Genomic DNA, 16686 nt, shown 5'->3' on the forward strand with positions numbered 1-16686 from the left:
CCTGATTTAACAAATAATTTAATATTAGACAAATAATCTGAGTATTATATTATTTATTTATTAAGATCTGCCTTTTGTGAAAAGGCAGGTTTGCATAAGTGGTTGAACATTAGCTGTGGTGTCCCACAAGGTTCAGTATTGGGTCCCAGACTGTTTCCTGTGTGTATCACTGACATGTGTAGAGTGACAGACATACTGAGGTTTGTTGTGTTGCACATGATACAGCCGTTCTTGGAGGTTGTCAGTGAAGAAACTGATAAATGTTGGTTTGATCAAAAAGAAGTTCTCTTTGAATTTATCCCAAACCAAATTTATGTTGTTTGTAAATTAAATTGAGAAATGTATATAAATGTGGAACTAGATGTTGATAAGGTATCCACTGAAAAGGTCTTTCCTATATGGGAACCACATAACAAACAGGTGTGTAACGAGATGGCAAACACCGTCGGGATTTTGGGAAAACCAAGGCTCATCCTAACCAATGAAAGACTGCACACACTGTTACTGCCATATTTATATTATTGTGGTGAACTCTGGATGTTCCCCACAAAACATATGCACAATGCAAAAAGAGCAGTAAGGATCATACATCATGTACATTTGTCCAGTAAAAGCACTGCTTGCACCTGCTCCCTGGGACTATAGATACAGCAGCTGGAAATCCAGGCAGCAAGAATCAGGACTGAATGAGAATAGTCAGGCTCATGTGTTACACTGCAGTCACACCATCAATGCAGAGAAATGAAGAACGTGACATTGTAGAACTGCATTAGATAGCTGCAGAGTATACCAGGGTGGGTGACCTTGCGAGCACAGCTCTACTTGTGTGGGTGTACGTGCACTGCAGTGCCGTCATGAATGAAGCCGACCGGATCATCTTGAACTCAAAGCTAATAAAGATTACAGTTACTTTTACAAGAAAAAAAAAGACACACAGGTTACAGTGTCTGTTACTGAGTTTTAAAGTAAAGTGTACACTCAGTACGACTAATCAGCCATGAAAACATGGTGTGCTCGTGCACCGAAGAAGTTTCCTCATCTCACTGCAGCTCAGTCAGCAGAGTTCTCTGCACAGGCTGCTGTCTGCACCGTCGTCCTCCGTGCGATACGACCCCGGAGCAGCAACCGGGCGCCTTGTAGACCGTCGGCATCGATTCAGCTTACCAGGTCATGTCCACATTCATTTCAGACAGACAGTGGGCCAGGTGACCATCGCAGTCCATCTGGGTGAACCTGGAGAACCAAGAACAACTAGACTGTACTGGATGTGGTGAACTGGACCTGACTGAACCCTGGACCTCTCCATCTGTGGGCACCACTTATGCAGCAGAATCTGGACAACTGTTTGTTTGGACCTTGTGCTGAAACTGCACTGCACCTCAGACAGCATATAAACATTTTTATATTTATGTAATTATGTCATGTTGATTCTGACATGAAAGCAGAGGTCACGGGATGATGCTATGCAAGACCTGCACAATAAAAACATATATGGAAGTTCTGCTGTAAGGTAATGTTGATCCTTTGGAGGCTGGGCAGTCAGCTTTGTGATGCTGTCACTTTTAAACCTCTAGAACATAGGTGTCAAACTCTGGCCCGCGGGCAAAATTTTAATTACTATTAGAGCTGGCCTACTGGTATTATACAGCTAATATATATATTGTCTAGTATTAAGCTTTGCTTGTTCCATATTCAGTTTTTCAGCAAAACTTGTTTGAGTCCATAAGAAAAGATTCATTCTTATATCTGAAGGAATAAATATATTTCAATAAATATTAACGTTAGCCCGCGACTTTGTTCCAGTTTTGAATTTTGGCCCATTGTGTATTTGAGTTTGACACCCCGACTCTAAAACTTAAACTAGTTTGTTTACTTGTCGTTATCCATTTAACTAACAAGAGCTACACACACTGAAAACATCTAACTGGTGACCAGCTTCAGCTGGATGCCATCTGGCTGGTCGCTGATGTCATAAAGAATCATTAAAAAATAAATTAATAAAAATCAGCAACAACGCACAAAGGAAAAAAGTCCCTATGCTGATGTGAATGAAGAAAGAAAACACCCAATCAGTTCTTACCCAGCAGGGAACACTTGGAGACACATGGGACAACTCTGCAGTCCTCCCCCTGCTCCTCCATCTGCTCCTCTTCCTCCATCTTTTTTGCCGCACCCCTGCACCTCCTCTTCCTTTTTAGCTTCGACCTCATTCTGCAGAGGAACTCTGTCAGATACCTTCACCCAGTATGTTGGAAGCTTCCTACTGACTGGTCCAGTCGCTTTCCTCCCCTCCTCCTTCCCAGCACTGGAAAATCCTGGTGATGGCAGCGCCTCCACCCAGCTGTGCAGGGACGGCCGCCGTGTTTTGCTGAGGGTTTGAGGAGAGTGAGTGGAGCTCTCCATGCTGTGGGAGCACGGGCCTCTGACAGGTGGCTCTGGCACCGTGCTGGTGTGTGCTGTGGGGTCCTCCGGGGAGGAGCTGAGCCCGACAGGATCTGGGATCTGTGACGGTCTCAGAGAAAGATGAGACGGTTCAGGGAAGGTAGAAACCTCACTGCTGAGGTCGCACCACCCCTGTTCCTCCACCCAAAGTCCCGCAGGTCTCTAAAAACAAGGAGAAAACAGGAATAAGGGTCTGACAACGGGTGTGTGGAACTTCAGCCAGTCATGCGGAGCGTGCTGTGGACAGTTGATCTTTGGATGATTACATGAATACACAGGTGTGTGTGTGTCATGTAAATGTTCCTCACCAATGGAAATAGGCCAGCAGCTCTAACATTATAGAAAAAAAAATTACAATTAGTTGTTTAGGTGTCATTTTGAATGTTTTAACCAACCAAAAGTCCAAAGATATTAGTTTCATCATGATCTACAAAAGAAGTTACATTTCCCTATATCCCCTTCAAAAAGGAAAAAAAAGACTTTATTCTATAGTGTCAGTGTTTAACTAAGTGTTGGTTCAACCTCAAGGGCTCAAAAATGAGACAGAAGTGCCAAACAAATACGCTTGCTCTAACGGCCACCCTGGAGAGCAGCTCTGCAGGTCCTCCATCTTCTGATGTCCAACTTTACAGCTGAACTAAGGATGTTTAGTGCCTGGTGTTTCTCAAAGTCAGGGGTGTGGTTTGCCCCTGGTAACAAGTGTTACTATACTTTGGAAGGAAGGGGCACAGCAGCTTTAATATAAGCTATCATCCATCCTTTAACTTCACTGATTGGACCTTTTGAACATTTGAATAGATTTAGCATTTTAATCTGACTCTTGGTGTACGAGAACCACCCCCTAATCAACTTCATACACAACCAGGAATCCCACACTTCTCAATAAAGGGGTTGATATAGTTGTTCTTGGAAAAATTCAGTTTTCATAATACAGTGCTTAAAAACATCCTCCTTCCAACACTCAACAGCAATATTGCCCAAACTGGATGAGTTCCTCTCTTTGGGAATCTAAACCTCCTCCACTGGTTGCTGACCTTCCCATCAAGTCATCTTTAAGGTCTTCCATACATGCTGAAGAAGCTCTGGGCAACATTTGTAGACCTAACATACAGTGGGGCAAAAAAGTATTTAGTCAGCCACCGATTGTGCAAGTTCCCCCACTTAAAATGATGACAGAGGTCAGTAATTTGCACCAGAGGTACACTTCAACTGTGAGAGACAGAATGTGAAAAAAAAAATCCATGAATCCACATGGTAGGATTTGTAAAGAATTTATTCATAAATCAGGGTGGAAAATAAGTATTTGGTCACCTCAAACAAGGAAAATCTCTGGCTCTCACAGACCTGTAACGTCTTCTGTAAGAAGCTTTTCTGTCCCCCACTCGTTACCTGTATGAATGGCACCTGTTTGAACTCATCATCTGTATAAAAGACACCTGTCCACAGCCTCAAACAGTCAGACTCCAAACGCCGCCATGGCCAAGACCAAAGAGCTTTCGAAGGACACCAGGAAAAGTATTGTAGACCTGCACCAGACTGGGAAGAGTGAATCTACAATAGGCAAGCAGCTTGGTGTGAAAAAATCAACTGTGGGAGCAATCATCAGAAAATGGAAGACATACAAGACCACTGATAATCTCCCTCGATCTGGGGCTCCACGCAAGATCTCATCCCGTGGGGTCAAAATGATCATGAGAACGGTGAGCAAAGATCCCAGAACCACACGGGGGGACCTGGTGAATGACCTGCAGAGAGCTGGGACCAAAGTAACAAAGGTCACCATCAGTAACACACTACAACGGCAGGGAATCAAATCCCGCAGTGCCAGACGTGTTCCGCTGCTGAAGCCAGTGCATGTCCAGGCCCGTCTGAAGTTTGCCAGAGAGCACATGGATGATACAGCAGAGGATTGGGAGAATGTCATGTGGTCAGATGAAACCAAAGTAGAACTTTTTGGTATAAACTCAACTCGTCGTGTTTGGAGGAAGAAGAATACTGAGTTGCATCCCAAGAACACCATACCTACTGTGAAGCATGGGGGTGGAAACATCATGCTATGGGGCTGTTTTTCTGCCAAGGGGACAGGACGACTGATCCGTGTTAAGGACAGAATGAATGGGGCCATGTATCGTGAGATTTTGAGCCAAAACCTCCTTCCATCAGTGAGAACTTTGAAGATGAAACGAGGCTGGGTCTTCCAACATGACAATGATCCAAAACACACCGCCCGGGCAACAAAGGAGTGGCTCCGTAAGAAGCATTTGAAAGTCCTGGAGTGGCCTAGCCAGTCTCCAGACCTCAACCCCATAGAAAATCTGTGGCGGGAGTTGAAAGTCCGTGTTGCTCGGCGACAGCCCCAAAACATCACTGCTCTCGAGAAGATCTGCATGGAGGAATGGGCCAAAATACCAGCTACTGTGTGTGCAAACCTGGTAAAGACCTATAGTAAACGTTTGACCTCTGTTATTGCCAACAAAGGTTATGTTACAAAGTATTGAGTTGTATTTTTGTTATTGACCAAATACTTATTTTCCACCCTGATTTACGAATAAATTCTTTACAAATCCTACCATGTGGATTCATGGATTTTTTTTTTTCACATTCTGTGTCTCACAGTTGAAGTGTACCTCTGGTGCAAATTACTGACCTCTGTCATCATTTTAGGTGGGGGAACTTGCACAATCGGTGGCTGACTAAATACTTTTTTGCCCCACTGTATGCCTGGAACAGATGCTGAGCAAGCTGCCTTGATCACCTCCTCAGCATCCTTCAAAGTGTCCAGGAGGACACCAATCACTTCCCCTATGGAACACTTCAACCAATCACTTTGCCCGTTTCCGGGTTGGCAATGAAGGCTGCTCGCTTCCTGGCTCTCTCTCTCTCTCTCTTCCCCTCCTGTTCGTTTAAACCAATTACCACATATATTTATAAATTATATCTATACAGACACACATCAGTACAATACAATGCAGTTTATGGATGCAGCCTAATTTCCAAGCTTGTTAGTCTTTTCTGACAACTTCTATGCTCCTGACACAATGAAACATGTTTGGGGTTCATACATTCATACATGGTGGCCTTATTTTACATCCTATCTAGTACAGCATCCTTTGAGATGTATTTAGGAGTGGGTCAAGACATGGATACAGAAATATACTGCTCAAAAAATGAAAGCAACACTAAGAAAACACATCAGATCTCGGGAAAAGAAAAAATTTCTGACAGTGGCGACTATCAAACGAAAAACAAGACAAAGAAGATGTTAACGTCAAATGGCTTTTTGTTTGTACTGTATCATAGTGACATCTCTATAATGTGCAATGCATCACAATAAAATATCACAATGATTGAAATGAACCCCTGAGGTGGATAGTTCCCACCCCATCTTCTCCACACTGCCTACTGAGAACTTGCAACATCACTATGTTCTCCCTGTTGTCTCCAAGTTGCACAGGAGCATCACAGCACACAGGCTCCTGTGTCTGACAGAGAAACTCCACCTGTCAGAGGCCAGTGGACACGCTGTCATACAGAGTACACAGCAGGAACACTCTGGAATATTAGAACTGTGAACATTTGGCACTTTGTGTGCTCGTGTCTTGTTGGGAGCTTCATCATATTCCCTGCAGGAGCTGTGTAATGCAGTAACATACCGCTGCAGATGCATGTGGAAGATCAGGAACCTGGTCCCAGAGCTGCTCCTCCAGGCATGGCAGAGTAGCCTGGAGCGTGAATGCCCACAGGCTCTCCACAGCAAGCAGCTGCTGTCTGTTCCACCACGCTCCTGCAGGAAGCGTCGGCCTGTGAAGCAGATCATCCACACTGTGAACTGCTGCATTCTCCTCACATCGCTCCTCATGCATGCATCTCCATACAAACCATCACTAAACAAATACGACACAACTTTGACTCGAATGTTTCCACACACATTTGTTATTTTTCCATTTATTAATCAATCAATCTGTAGGAATTTTTAGTCAATCAGATTATTTCTGAAGCTGCTCTTTGATCTGGTGCACACTGCAAACGAAACAAAACAGATTTAATAACACAGCAAAGCTTCACATCAGCTGGTTTTTAATTAACTGCATTAAAAACACCTCACTGTAAATAGTTGTAAGTGTGCCTTTTTACTTTGTTTGTTTCCATTAGAAAGAAAATTCAATTAAAAATGTTGAATTTTTACTGGTTACCAAACTCCAGCCATCACATCAGACACTAAAAAAAACCCCAACAGACTAATAAAATACCAGAATTCCACTCATCAAAACTAAAACATAAACAAGGACAACAAGTCATATTTTTTTCAGTGAAATAAATTTTCCCCAAAGGCAGCAGCGGTGAAATCGAGCAGACAGTCCGGTTTAATGATGCCTGGATGACATCAACATGCTCCGATGTCTCAGCCTCGAGCAGTTAAATGGATACGAGCTGTCACATGACATCCATAGACATCACAACCACGCCATGCAAAAATACCTTTTAACACAACCTTTTTGGAAGTATTGAGGCTCTTCAGGATGTGAGAGGACACTTAATGTGTCGCTGTTGTCTCTTTCTTGAATCGTGACCAATGATAATATACAAACTGATACTTAGTTATCTTTGTCTATGGAGCCACAGATGACAGCTGGTTAAACTACAGACACGTCCTAAACACCTATAATTTTCTTCTGTAAAACTGTACTATTGTTGTTATTGTTCTCTGCCCTGAAAGCCTCAGTGTCGAACCAGATAATCTGGATGACCTCCACTAACACTGACGTTTTCTAAAGCAGTTTTTGAGCAGGAAATGTGCTTCACGCAGGGCTGATATCTATCATCTTTGTGAAACGAGAAATATCCTGTCTGAGAATAATGCTACATTAGACGCAGAAACAGGGGCTAGAAAAACAGACGATTTTTCCCACCCTGGCTTCTCTTCTTTGTTTTCCTGTTAAATTCTGAATGTAATGTAAAATTCTCTCAGACTAAAAGTAGATCAGGGAGCAAAGCCTTCAGAGCCTCTCTCTACTTTTACGATTACACACAAACTTGCTTTCTTTGGATAAAGCTTGCAGCTCAGACGTGACCCTGAGCCAGCCCTTCTGCTGCAGGGCTCAGGGTGCGAGCATTCACTCGCACCCATACAAATGCAGGTAAATGGCCTGCATTTGTATAGCGCTTTTCTAGTCCCTAAGGACCCCAAAGCGCTTCACACTACATTCAGTCATCCACCCATTCACACACAGTGATGGGATACATTGTAGCCACAGCTGCCCCAGGGCAGCTGTGGCTACACTGACAGAGGCGCTGACAGAGGCGAGGCTGCCGGACACTGGCGCCACCGGGCCCTCTGACCACCACCAGTAGGCAAACATGGGGTTAGTATCTTGCCCAAGGATATTTGGCATCCAGCCAGGAGGCAGCCTGGGATCGAACCGACCTTCTGATTAGTGGCTGACCTGCTTTGCCACCTGAGCCACAGCCACCCCAATGTCAATAACTTCTGTCTTCTCTTATTTCTGTTTTGTCCTTGTCCCCCAACACATCCCCCTCCCTGCAAGCCTTGCTGTGGTTCCCGACTAGTTCCGTTTAATTTGAGAGTGTTAGTAAAAGAAGGTTTGAGTGGAGCCTGCTGTCGTTACAGTAACAGATCTCAGTCCTGTTCTCCATGAGGACCGCTCAGTCATTGAAGTCTGATAACAGGTTGGCAGCATCATCAACACATATCTAAAGCCAAGCTATGGTACCGGAAATGCAAAAAGTCGGATCGGTGCATGGTTACTTCAAAGAGCTTTCATATATCATATATTTCTCATTATTATCATCTTATGTTTGACTCTCCTACAGGCCCAGGTTGTAGCTACATACAGTTTATTCCAGGCAGCAGGAACCGTTTCGACCATAAACAAAAATGTGCCTTTGTTGCTCTTTAATATGGAAGCCCGTTTCCGCCACTAAAAAAAAAAAAAAAAAGCTAGTATCCATAACTCGAAATTTCGAGTTATTTTCTCGAAATTTCGAGAAAATAACTCGAAATTTCGAGTTACTTTTCTCAAAATTTCGAGTTGGCTCTGCCAATCAAAAATATACGTGAATGAGGTCGCTTTCTTGTTACCCGGAAGCATATGGCGCAGGACCGCGCACTCAAAAACGGATCCCAACAAATTAAAGTATGTTTGCTGATAGTAACACCATGTGATTCAGCTAATAACACAGGGATTTCATCATTTGTGAAGCCAGGCTGAAAACACTCAGCAATCTGTGCATTCACGACTGGATGTAATACCAGTAGCTTAGCTGTAGCATTTGTAGCTGAGGGCTTCAGCTTCCGGGTAACATGGAAATGACGTCATTCACGTAGATTACTGATTGGCAGCGCTAACTCGAAATTTCGAGTTGCTTTTCTCAAAATTTTGAGTTAATATGTCGAAATTTCGAGATAATAACTCGAAATTTCGAGAAAATAACTCGGAATTTTGAGTTATGGATCCTTTTTTTTTTTTTTAGTGGCGGAAACGGGCTTCCATACTTTAATGAGCAGAGTTCAGTGATTCGCGTTACTCGGCTTGCGTTGCTTCATTTATGGGAGGAGCTGAAAATGATGACGTCCGAAGCCTCGCTGCCCGGCTGTACCACGTGACTGGTTCAGGAAGTGGTTCAAACTTTGCCGCGAGCTATGACAGCGATATAAACCCCGCAGACTTCATTCAAAATGTGGGTGTTTGATGGAGAGTTGTGGTTAGTGAGAGTTTGGAGACAGTTTGGAGGTTTATGAGAGTGAGGAGAGAAAGTCAGGAGAGAATGGAGCCAGCTAAGAAGAGGAGGATGTCCTCCCCTGTGTGGGAACATTTGATCTTATTCCTCCCAACAAGGTATGTAAATTTCTATAGAAGATGTATTTTCATAATACTGATGGTGCAATACAATTTATGTTAAGCTGTCTTTACTTTTGTACAAGGTGAAGTGTTTGCTATGTGCCAGGGAGCTGGGATATAACAACAACACCTCATCCATGCTTAGGCACTACAGAGCTTTGCATGAGAATAAGGGGGACACCGATTGTGGAGCAAGACCAGGTGAGCCATCAAATGCCATGATAATGTAGCATGCAGTAATGTTACTAAATGATATAACAATATTATACAACTGTAATAAGTTACGTGTGTGATATTTATATTTGTGCTTTGCTTTTATTGTCTTTCCTCAGGAGAACAATCTCAAATAGATGAAGACCTGGTTAGCATGGTGATTGAGGACTCCCAGCCATTTAGCATTGTGGAGGACAAAGGATTTAAAAGATTTGTTAAATCATTAAATCTCCCCACTAAAAAGTTCATAATCGAAAATTTAGTTTTTACAGAATAAAATGTGAACAGGCAGGACTGAGGCTCAAAGCCTCAGTGTGTAGCTGTCCATACCTCAACGTTACTAAAGCACAACCACTGTCCACACCCCAACCACACCTCACCTCACAGTAAATGATCATTTCCACTTTAAGCATTTCCAAATAATCATGTTCCATACTGCCAGTATAAATATACACAGTATACTGCATCACTACAATATACATGTTTTACACACTCCTTTTGTTGTTGACATTTACAGGCTGTGTGCAAAATGCCACACTCTTCAAATTCATGCCAACTAATATTTTCACGTCCAGTAGGTGTCCTACTAGAGCAAATGAAGCTTCAAGACGCTTTGCGCTGGGGTGAACCAATTGGATGAAAAGCTTCAGTGCTTCATGAAGCTTCATCTGCCCATCACTACCGTTAACGGCCCAGATTGTGTTTTCTCAACCTTTAAGGTAAAGTTGTCGGTGCAAACACACTCACCCACCGCTCTTTGCCGGGTTGTTGCTGGACGTTGTCGGGCTCCTCTTCGGTGCTCCCCCGGAAGCTTCGACCGTTGACTTCTTTCGCTTCAGTCTGGACTTCAAGTGATTTTCTTCCATATCTGCGTTTCACAACAACTCACAGCTCCCCGCCAGCTATTCTAACAACGACTTCCGTATCCCGCAACCTGACGTCACTCGAGTACATCCAATCAGCTACGTCTCCCACGAGAACTCGAACCAATAGAATTCTACAACGATAACGGAGCAGTCACGTGAAAATCCTGCACGAACTGATACAGAAGTGATATCAGGGCTCGTTCAAAGATTTCTTTTCTTCTTAGTGGATTTCACAGATTTATGAATTTTAATAATAATAAAATGTTCTACTTTGGCTTTACTTTAGATACTGAGAGAGGGAAAAATATGGATTTGAAGCTTCACTGACGCTGTGGCACTTACATCACTGGCCTCGGATTAAGTAGTCTTAACTATTTAGGGCTGGGCTAAGCTGGGACTTGTAGAACATGTGTGTTTTAAGTGGACTGGACCAGCATACTGTTTTTACAAATATTAATGGCATAAAAAGAAAAGTTACAAAACTTAATGAGACAGGTAGTAATAGATATGTTGTTTAGAAGTACTCTGACTCAGTAAGACCCAGAGAAGAATAACATACATGTGAGATTTTTTGATTTTTCAGCACCTTCACACACCTTATGGAAAGTTATCCACATCCTCGCATACATCATTCTAACTGTGGAGACAGAGATGTGTGCAGAAACATGGGAGCTGTCATGGTTCTGGGGCTTTTGAGCTAGCATTTCAACTCATGCCTTTCATGCCTTTTTGTGTTACGATGTTCTGGTTTAGGCTTCAGTTAGTTCTGTTTCCTGTTTAGGTCTGTTTAGGTTCCTCCCAGGTCTGTGTCTTCTCCACTATGTTGGTTATGGTGTCGCACCTTCAGTGTTCGAGTCTGTCAGCTGTGTTCGACCTAGCTGTCACGTTCTCTGTATTTGTTCCCGTGTCTCATCACCCGTTTCTATTTCCCCATCACCATGTCAAGTCTGTGTGTTTCCTGTTTGACTTTGACAGTCTTGTGTCACATGTTCAGTTTGCTTCCGCCTGTCTTGTCATTATGTTCCAGGTTTCATGTTCAGGGCGTTTTCGTGTTTAATTTGAGGTTACTCAGTTTTTAGCCTTTGCCCTTTGTTTTGTGTTTTTTCTACCAGCCTTATTAAACGGCTCGCTTTCTGTTAAAACCAAGTTCTGTTCCACGCGTCTGCTTTTGGGTCCACACCTCAACTTCACACGATCTGCCTCTGCTAATCGTGACCGAAGCAAAGCACAAACTACAGGAAAGAAAATGGACAAATTTCATGGCATGACAGAAAAAAGACTCATCCATGAATGGGGGGGCGAGCTCACTGAGGTGGTTAAACAACTCTTTGTTGGCAGGGCCCCTGGGGTGAATGAGATTCAGCCTTGGATGTTGTGGGGCTGTCCTAGTTGGCACACTTGTGCAATGTTGAATGGCGATCTGGGGCAGTGCCTTTGGATAGGCTGAAATGGAGGTTCCCATCTTTCATAAGGGGGTGCTCACATCACTCAGCTTCCCTGGTAAGGTTAATGGCAGGGTACTGAAGAGGAGAGTCTATCCATTTCATTGTTTACATGGAGAAGGCTTTAACCACTTGGGGAGAGTGGAATATCTGGTCCATTATTGCGTGCTCTTTAGTCCCTGTAAACCAGAGTGAGAGCCTGGGCTGCAGGCTTTACTGCAGCAGACTGGGTTTGTTTCCTGTGGGTACTAAACTTCACATAGGCTGGTGTGTGGTGGCCTCATAAAAAAGTGCTCTGTTGTGACTGTAAGACACAATGAGTTCTTTAAGATATAATAGTCTTTAAGGTATTTGTCAATAAACCAGCAGGAGCAGATCCACGCGGGTCAGTTCAATCAATCAATCAATCAAAATTTATTTATATAGCACATTTTTAAAGACCGAAGTACACCAAAGTGCTTTCCAGTAAAATCATGATATAGATAAAAATCACAATATAAAATATAAATTACAGATATAAATAAAATATAAAATAATTACATAATCTAAATGCAAAGCCAGATGTAAATTACCCTAATTCGCCTTGAATGCCAGGTTAAACAAATACGTTTTTAAACGTGATTTAAATAACTGAATGGAATCTGATGCGCGAATATGAAGAGGAAGAGTATTCCATAACCTGGGTGCAGCAACGGCAAAGGCACGGTCAAGAGACGTGCTGCGGCATTTTGGACCAGCTGCAAACGCTGAAGAAGAGAAGATTGTAGGCCCAAGTAGAGAGAATTACAATAATCCAGTCTTGAAGTGATGAAAGCATGAATGAGTTTCTCCAGATCTCTGTGTGGTATGTAAGGTTTAGCCTTAGAAATTAGGCGTAGTTGGTGAAAGCTGGTTTTTACCACAGTAGAGACCTGTTTATCTAGTTTGAAGGAACTATCCATGAAAACTCCAAGATTCCTAGCAGCATCAGTGAGGTGGTTAGCAACAGGCCCGAATGTGCCAGTCAGTTGTCCCAGAGGCATATTTCTATCAAAAACAATAATTTCTGTCTTCTTTTCATTTAAAGTAAGAAAGTTACGTGATAACCAGTCTTTGACATCGCTCAGACAATCAAACAGAGGATGTAGTGAAGATGAAACATCCCCAGTCAGGTGGAGGTAGATTTGAATATCATCAGCATAGCAGTGAAAAGAGACATTATGTTTTTCAAAAATGGAGCCCAAGGGCAGCATATACAGAAAAAACAACACAGGACCCAATACCGAGCCCTGGGGCACACCACAGCGAAAATGGGCAGAAGAAGAGGAATATTTTCCCATCATGACAGAGAACGACCTCTCAGAGAAATATGATTTAAACCAAGATAGAACATTTCCTTTAAGGTCAGTTGGCATTGTTGTCCTTAATGCAGCTGGCAGAAGGTCAGCTCTGTTAATCTGTGCTTATTAAAAACGAACACTGGAAATGACAAGTGAACTTGATAAAAATCAAAGGGATCTTTGGATTTTTACAGCTTGAACAAAATGAACCGTTCAGATTATGTGAGCCTATAATAACCTATTCTATGTCTTCACTTCATGGTCATACGGTCAGGACGCAGAAGGCAGGCAGTGAAGGAAGCCCAGAACAGTGGTCGGCCCCTATATGGCTTCATACCTCACCTGTTTACACTCATCCTGTTTTTGCACTGTCGTGTCCAGAGGTGGCTGTTGCTTCAGCTGTCAGATCTGTTGTCTCCATCATGTCCGTTTGGAAAAAGCTGCACCTGTACTTGCAATCTATTATTAGTCGTCAGTAAGACTGCAAGACTCCACTAGTCATAGTAAGGACATGCCCAGCTCTGTGCTACACTTTGTCTGTTTTTGAACTGATATTGTAAAATAAGCTTAAACAGCAGTGCTTAGGAAGGAAAATCCTCGTTTCACAAAATGTTTGTAAGCTTTAACAATCCAGGCAAACTGTGTGATGTGATTATGACCTGATGTGACTTAAAGCATCGATCAAATGGAAAAGCAGCCTTTGAATGCATGACCTAATCACCAACACTTAATACACTAACAATATTGTGTCAGTCTTGCTCAAGGATTCATTCAGTGCAAGATTACATCATAAGAAATGTTACTGTAATCATGAGACTTTGTTCCTTTGCTAGGACACACATAAAGTGGAAACTTGAAGTGGTGGGACTTTCTGAGCCTTTTATGCTTTTGGCCAGAGGACAGGGACCAACGGAGAGCGGCAACAATTATGCAATGGAAAAAGACGAGGCAAAGCTGGACTGAATGAAAGGAAAAGCAAAGAAAGGAAAGAAGACAGCATTATTCAAAATAATGGAAAACAGAACTATGTGAAAACTTGCTACTTTAAAATAAGATGAGAGCTTTTTTTTGAACTGGTTCCCTGTAAGATGAGTATTGCAGAAAGACTTCACGATGGTTTTTTCTACCTCAGCCACAGAGGGGGAACACACAAAGCAGGGCTGTGGGCCAGGACTGTGGTACATAGAAGTAACCCGGCGCCTGGAAAGAAACATTATGTCACTCCTCACACATGATGCTGTGTTGTGCTCGGCTTCCATAGAGACGATGAGGAAGCCTCAGCAGCAGCACCAATAGTTTGGAAGGATACACCGCCAGCAGTTTTCCTATCGCTCCACAACTAACTATTCACAGCTTCTGATCGATTGTAGCCAATTGTAACAATTCCTCTATTATCCTCATTTGCAGCTCACTCTTTTTTTCCCTGGGACTTCACAACAACAGCTTTGGAGTCACAGTTTAACAAAAAAACTCAATCTGCCAACTTCCGGACAACTGCTAAGAGGCAGCCCCAGGGACAGCGCAGAGTGTACACTATGACTATGAACATTTCTATCTAAAAAGACACTGTTAGTATGTTTGATCAATAGTGTGCTGCGTACATGCTTTCCCCCTGCTGAATGTGAGGAAGAGTTGCTCACTGGAGTCTTTGGGTTAGCTGTTCCACATCTAGGAATACTTCTTGTTCGATTGGGGGATCTCATGTGAGAGTTTGCCCAAGTACTTGAGGACTTGAAGAAGCGTATCACTGCATCCATCAGACTGTCTTATGGGGATCCTTTGGGAGTGCTTAGTGAGGGCTTGGTTCACATTGGCAGCAGTGAGTTAGATTTGTTGCCACTGAGCCAGCCTAGTGTCTGTAATTTATCATATGAATACAAGTTCTTGGCTTAGCTAAGAGTATATCCAGTTCTGGCTACTTGGGCTTGCGTTTAGCAGATGATGTGGTCCTGTTGGCTTCACTGAGTAGTGAACCCCAGGTTCCACAGGGGCAGAGTCACACTACTACATGTCAAACTAGGGTTCATCGCTAGGAAAGACTGGATTGCATGTCTCAAGTGGATGTTTTTGTCTCAAGTGGATGTGTTTTGAGTGTCTTGTGGCCTTGAGGAAAAAGTGGGCTGTGAGGTTGATGGATGTTGCAAGTGCAACATCTCCAGTGATGTGGTATTATGTAGAGTGCAGATGTGGACCCAGATACAGACTGGTTTACAGAGTTAAAAAAACAAAAACACAAACCTTTATTTAGACAAATGGAAAGTCTGACAGCACCAAGTAACAAAATCCAACAAACTCAAACCAGAAGACACAGACAGGAAGAACCACAGCGAGCAAACAGCACGACACAACAAAGGATGGAGACAAACCAACACCTCACATACACGAATGAGGCAATCAGGGGAAATGGACATGATACAGTTGTAACTAATGAAATGAAACATGGAAATAAACTAAATACAAAGCACAGGGACATGTGACTATCAAAATAACATGGACGGTAATAAACAAGGAAAAATAACAGAGCGATGGAGACTTAATTAAAAACAGGGAAGACAGGAAAAACAAAAATAACAACAAACTACAACCATGAACATAAACCAGATTACAAACTTACAGGGTTACTATAAATAACAAATGTAACCTATAAAACAGATAAGACCAAAGTTCTGGAGTAATACCTGAAAAGCAAACTTAAGAAACAAGCTATATAATAATACACAGAACTGGAAGGATCAGAAAAGAGAATCGGTAACACAGGGTAACAGAACCAGGACCATTAATATTAATTTAGATAAATACATTCATATATTAAACTAAACTGCATGGTCTCTACCCCCCCCCCCCCCCGTGATCTATTTCCGTGGCCCAACTGCTGGTTATGCAACAAATATGCAGAAAACTAAGAAATGAAGAAGGATGCAGATATTTTGTGATGGCACTATAACCGTGAGGAGTGAAAGAGTGGAACAGAAACAGAGTTGCTCGATTCATTGTGGGAAGTTCCCCCAACAGCCTCAGACTATAATAACATAACTAAGAGATGGTTGAGAGTCTATGAGGTGTATGCTCTATCAAAAAGGACAGCTTTAAGCCTAATCCTTAAATTAGAGACATGTCTGCCTCCACAATCCAAACTGGAAGCTGGTTCCACAGGAGAAGATCCTCACAGCTCAATTCTGTCTTATTGCAACTGATTTTTCACATGCATCTCTCAGTCCTCCATAGCTCATCTCCAGCTGGTGCAGCACACAGCAGCAAAGCTGGATTTTATGGGTTAGGCTTTCTTTAATCTTCTCCCCTTTATTTTTGGCCATAGTTTGCAACAATGCATGCATGCATGTGTGCATGTTGGAACCAGTGTCTGTTGTTATGGCTGATTGTGTTTGCGGTTTATGTGTCTGTATGTTTTAACATGTACACTTACATGTTTTTTTCTTACCTCGTTATTTGAAACCTGGTTCCATATTACTCCAACATTCACTGTAACATTATATACACTGTACCACACATCTGCTCCATTTCACCATTGGTCGTCCAGACACTT

The 16686-nt window shown here is 42.7% G+C and overlaps 1 protein-coding gene across 3 annotated transcripts; it reads right to left on the minus strand.

Annotated features, from left to right (window-relative positions):
• Window positions 1-496: 496 nt before the first annotated feature.
• Window positions 497-10449, minus strand: si:ch73-70k4.1 (uncharacterized). Of its 3 annotated transcripts, none has more exons than XM_026155163.1 (4): window positions 10263-10449; window positions 6096-6243; window positions 2081-2502; window positions 497-1233 (listed from the first exon to the last, which is right to left on the minus strand). In XM_026155163.1, exons 1-4 carry the CDS (start codon window positions 10379-10381, stop codon window positions 1161-1163), a joined length of 762 nt encoding a protein of 253 aa, XP_026010948.1. In that variant the 5' UTR covers window positions 10382-10449; the 3' UTR covers window positions 497-1160. The 3 variants fall into 3 exon arrangements, with proteins under 3 accessions (XP_026010948.1, XP_026010945.1, XP_026010946.1); XM_026155160.1 differs by having other exon boundaries at window positions 2081-2604; XM_026155161.1 differs by lacking the exon at window positions 10263-10449 and adding an exon at window positions 8296-8379 and having other exon boundaries at window positions 2081-2604.
• Window positions 10450-16686: the final 6237 nt, after the last annotated feature.

Source organism: Astatotilapia calliptera, chromosome 20 (assembly GCF_900246225.1).
Source record: "Astatotilapia calliptera chromosome 20, fAstCal1.2, whole genome shotgun sequence".
Classification (NCBI taxonomy): Eukaryota; Metazoa; Chordata; class Actinopteri; order Cichliformes; family Cichlidae; genus Astatotilapia; species Astatotilapia calliptera.